At 39.5% G+C, this 5,035-nt stretch overlaps 1 protein-coding gene across 1 annotated transcript in view; it reads right to left on the bottom strand.

Annotated features, from left to right (window-relative positions):
• The window catches only part of CEP152 (centrosomal protein 152), a 90,653-nt gene that overhangs the window by 63,918 nt on the left and 21,700 nt on the right, over positions 1 to 5,035 (bottom strand). Inside the window, 2 exon segments of the mRNA XM_007455553.1 lie at positions 1,628 to 1,828; positions 4,938 to 5,035. The exon segment at positions 4,938 to 5,035 is cut by the window's right edge and continues 19 nt beyond it. Coding sequence (XP_007455615.1) covers positions 1,628 to 1,828; positions 4,938 to 5,035 — 299 coding nt within the window.

The raw sequence follows: 5,035 nt of genomic DNA, 5'->3' as shown, positions 1-5,035 counted from the left end.
TATATATATATATATATATATATATATATATATAAAATGCTGAGCCAACTGATAGCAAACTGACAGCACAAAAGGGATACCAGAAGAAACATTCCCAGAAAGGAAAAACCCTAGGCACTTTGGAATCACCACTTTGCAAAGCAGTTATACAACTATAAGCAGAAGCTAACATCAGTGCTATGCTCTGCTCCATTTAAAAAAAGAAAAAGAAAAATCGCTCACAGAATGCAACCGTGGAAAAGGCCTTAATCAATAACTTCAATGTATGGTTCAGGGGTCTGAAGCCCAGTCAGCACAGAATTAAAACTTTGTTCTGTCTAGGGTTCTAGTCTAGGGTTCTTCTATTGAGGGGTTGGGGGAGGTGAGAAAAGAGAATGGAGCAGGCACAGGGGTTGAGCACACGAGGAATTGCTCCCAGCCTGTCCCTGTGTAATTGTGCCCACGTCAGCAGAGAATGGAGAGATCCTCAACCCAGCGTGGAAAAGCCACCAGACTCCACTCCTCTCGTCATGCAAGGAGGCACCACTCTCCCCGTCCAACTTTCATGCTGCTACCCAAACACAGACAAGCTTAGTAAAACCATATCTCAAATTCCATTTGTTTAAAATATTATATAAAGTAGACTTAATAATTTGTCACAGGCTTTGTCTTTCCCCACCCGTATATATCCTTCACACTGATCAAATTCACAATATTTTTCTACATAAAAAGAATAAAAAACCTTATGTAGGCAAATAAGTCTAATAAAAACATAAACACATATGAAAGTAAAATAAAATGAAATGGTATACAATTATTAATGCCACTAACACAATCTTATATAGCTCTAACTAAATCATGGAAAAATTTAGAGTCAGCTGTATAAATAAGAAAGAACAACCCAAATCAGTGTGAATTTTAAGTGTGGTGGGATTTTCCAGACCCTCACATCTTATTATTCTTCTCTTCTTTCCTTGGGTTAAATTAATTCTGAAATTACATTGAGAAAAATGATCTCTGAAATGTTATTCATTCAACTGATTCCCTGGGGTTTTGGAGCACAAGCAAACCCACTATCTGACTCACCCTCAGCTTACAATATTTTATTCTCTTTGGGGCAAAGGTAAAATAAAAACTGTGAAATATGCTCGAGTTTCATATCTAAATGACTTTCGATCAGAATCTCTTCCCTGTTGATTACACTATTCTCCAAATTAACTCTTCTCCCAAGATCTAGACAATCTTTATTGACAGGTTAATAACCAAAACACTGGGAGACCCAAGAAAAGCCTTCTCCTCCTGGTTAGCTCCCAGGACAACCTCTCAAGTCCAGGCCAGCTCCCAGACACTCCTTCCTTTCAGTCCGGATTTTTCTAGCTCATATGAACAATATGCACAAATACTCGACAAACAAAGAACTAGTAATGTGAGAACTGAGAAAGTACTAACCAATCCTATAAGAGGAAGGATTTCCAATAGCATGTCTTGAAGGCATATTCATAGATAAAACTCTTTGGACTTTTAAATTATACTCATACTACTACTGCAAACATCCAGCATTTCTATATGATGAATTGCAAAATGTCAGTTATAAAGAATAACCAGCTTTACTTGTTTATAACAGTTGCTCATTTGAAATCATCCCAACCTGTTCTTTAAGTGCAGTAACCGTAGCATCCAGTTTCCTTTGCGAGGACAGCACCTGCTCTTCATACTTCCTTGTGAGGCCCATAACAATGCTCTCATGCTGCTCCCTCGCATGCTGAAGCGATTCCGAATGACGCAGGTCCAGCAGCTGCTGCTTCAGGCTGTCCAGAGCCATTTCAGTTGTTCTGGACTTCTTAATCATCTAGTAAATACACACAGGACACCTATGCTTACGGTATTTTGACTCTGTGCTCTCTTTATGAATTTTAACTCTAAAAATCAACCACACTTAATTAAATGAAAGTAGAGAAGAAAGGGTCTCCCCATGGTGGCTCTAGTTCCTTAAGACTTCCCTAGCTGGGACCCACCAGGCCCATGGTTGCTGGAAACATTATTCACGGAGAAAAATAAATCTGTAGTTGTTCGAGGAGAGTGAAAGAGGATTTTGTGCAAATGATGGCAACATAGGTACCAGGCAAGGAATCTGCTGCTTCTATACCAGTCCCAGTGCTGTTTGCATCCCTCTTTGCTCCAAGTGTAGGGGGAAATCCAATTGTTAAGTCATAGATAAATGACAACTGTTTCTTGAGAGACTGATGAAACCTGTCAATGGTCACTTACTAAAAAGGAAGTTTTGAAAACTGTATAGTTGTTATGAAATAATTGTGTAGCAGGTTAAATAATGGCTCCCAAAAGATGCCCATGTCCTAACCCCTGAAACCTGTGAATATGTTATGTTACATGGCAAGGGGAAATTAAGGTTGTGACTGAATTAAAGTTGCTAATCAGATGACCTTAAAATAAGGAGACTGTCCTGGATTACTAGGGTGGACCCAATGTACACAGAAGGGTCCTTAAATGAGGAAAACTGAGGCAGAAAAGTCAGAACCAGTAACTTCTGGCTCTGAAGATGGAAATGGGCCATACACCAAGGAATGCAGGTGGCCTCTAGAAGCTGGAAAAGGCAAAAAAAAAAAAAAAAAAAAAAAATGTATTCTCCCCTAGAGCCTCCAGATAGCAACATAGCACTACTGACACCTTGATTTTAGCCCAATGAGATCCACGTCAGACTTCTGACCTTCTGCCTGTAAGGTAATAAATTTGTGCTGTTTTAAGCCACTAAGTTTGTGGTGATCTGTTACAGCAGCAATAGAAAACTAATATACTTGGGGATTCTGTTGCTTTTTTAATTTATGCTACTTTAGTTTTTATAAATGTAATTTCTAACTTATAAAAAGATTACCAAAAGATTATGTAAGTTACGACATAAAAGCAATTCAACTCTTTAATAACTACCATTTTTCAAAAAGTTTAAAATGATGATAATCTATATTACACACAAAAATTAAAATTTCAAATGAGGCCTCTTCTTCATTCTGTTCCAGAGATTGCCTATTTATCCAAATACCACTTTAACTGCTTAAGACATTCATTCCTTTGTTCAGTAAATAAGGTGGACACTTTGTGCCAGGCAGGGTTCCAAGCACTTAAGGACATGATGACAAAACAGCCAAGGTCTAAAGTCCTACTACTTTCTGGTGAGATAAGACAGACAAGAGCTTCCCTGGTGGAGCAGTGGTTGAGAGTCCGCCTGCCGATGCAGGGGACACGGGTTTGTGCCCCGGTCCAGGAAGATCCCACATGCCGCGGAGCGGCTGGGCCTGTGAGCTATGGCCGCTGAGCCTGCGCATCCGGAGCCTGTGCTCCGCAACGGGAGAGGCCACAACAGTGAGAGCCCCGCGTACCGCAAAAAAAAAAAAAAAAAGACAATAACAAGTAAACAAAAGAGATAATTTCAGATATTTTTAAAATAGAGTGATAAAATATGACACAGTGAAGGGGAGTAAGAATGTGAAGCAATAGGCTACTTTAGATGTAAGGTGGATGGGAAGTCCTCTCTGTTTTTAGCTGAGAGCTTAAGGACGAGAAGAAACCAGACATGAGACAACATTCTTTAACCTTTTCCATTTAACCATCCTCAGAACTAGCCACAGATCTCATCTAAAACCAAGTCACTTTCATTTTTAACCACCAAAATGGTATTACTCTCATGAATCACCCACCACCAGGCTTGGTTACCAATGACTTGCGACTATTTCCCACAGTCAAATGGCCACCCATCTCATTAACCAAAGAATGTGCCACCACTTTCAAGGCAAGTCTGTTGGGGTCAGAAAATTTAGGTTCTGATGCTTTGTCAGTAACTGGCTTTGTAATCCTGGAAAAGTAATTTGACCTCTCCAAGACTTGGTTAACCATCCATAAAATGGTAAATACAATGCCTCACTAATCAAAATCCCAACAAGATTTTTTATAAAGCATGAGAAGTTGATTTGCAAGATCTAGAAGAAAAAATGTGAAAAAGAGCTACTAAATATTTTAAGAATAGTAAGGGTAGCCCTTGTTTACCAAATTCCAAAACACAACATAAAGCTACACTCATGATAGGAACAGAGCAAGAACAGAGAAACATAAGGAAAAAGAAATACACAGGTTAGGTCAGTTTTGAACACTGTACTGACCACCTATTATGTGCCAGGCAGTGGGCTTATGGTGGGGCTACTAAGATGAGGGCCACCCGTTCTTGCCTTCAAGATGTTCTAGATCTGTTATAACAGATGTGATCATGTGGCTTGGGGAAGAAAACAGGAAAGACTTAGGAAAAGAAAACTCTTGAGCATGGGCTTGTTCATGAAATAGCAGTGTGTTGAGGAAAGGGCATTCCAGAGACAGGAGACAGTACATAAGAGTACATAAAAACAACAGACAGACTGTTGAGTTTGAGGAAAGTTTGAGAAGAGTAAGAGAAGAGAAAGGGAAGGATCAGACAGTCATCTCAACACCATACTTCACCCCACAAGTAAAGCAGGGTCATTGAAAGGCTCTAAGCAAGGGAAAGATATAACTACAACTGTACTTTAGAAAGATTACTCAGATGGCCAGATGAAAGAGTCAGGAGAAGGGGTAAAACATTACAGACTAGTTAAGAGACTTTTGCAAAAATGGTAAAATCCTGAATTAGGGACATGTAGACAGAAATGAGGAGACCCAACAGAACACAGTGGCTGATTGGACAAAGGGGAGCGGAGGAGCTGAGGTCTCACCGCCCCCCGATTTCTGGTGTATAGATGACTAGGTGGATGGGAGACCCATTCCTCTAAGGAAAGGGAAAGGAATGTAGGCTTATGGTAGAAGAAGGTGTAAACTTCAAAGTTCTAAATTCAGTCCCACAATATACCAAACGTTAAGTAACTAACATTCCATTGTAAGAAACAACTGTTTACCATAAGTAATGAAGATCAAATATTTACCTGTTCTTCACTGAGTTTTAATGCTTGTATTTGGGTCTCCAGTGCTTTTATTTGTGCTTCAAGCTGAATTTCTCTTTCTTTTCCATTCTGAAAGAGTG

This window comes from Lipotes vexillifer, unplaced genomic scaffold, assembly GCF_000442215.2.
Source record: "Lipotes vexillifer unplaced genomic scaffold, Lipotes_vexillifer_v1.1 scaffold24, whole genome shotgun sequence".
Lineage (NCBI taxonomy): Eukaryota > Metazoa > Chordata > Mammalia > Artiodactyla > Lipotidae > Lipotes > Lipotes vexillifer.
Note: the sequence above shows the minus strand (reverse complement) of the source record. Positions and strands in the feature narration are given on the sequence as shown.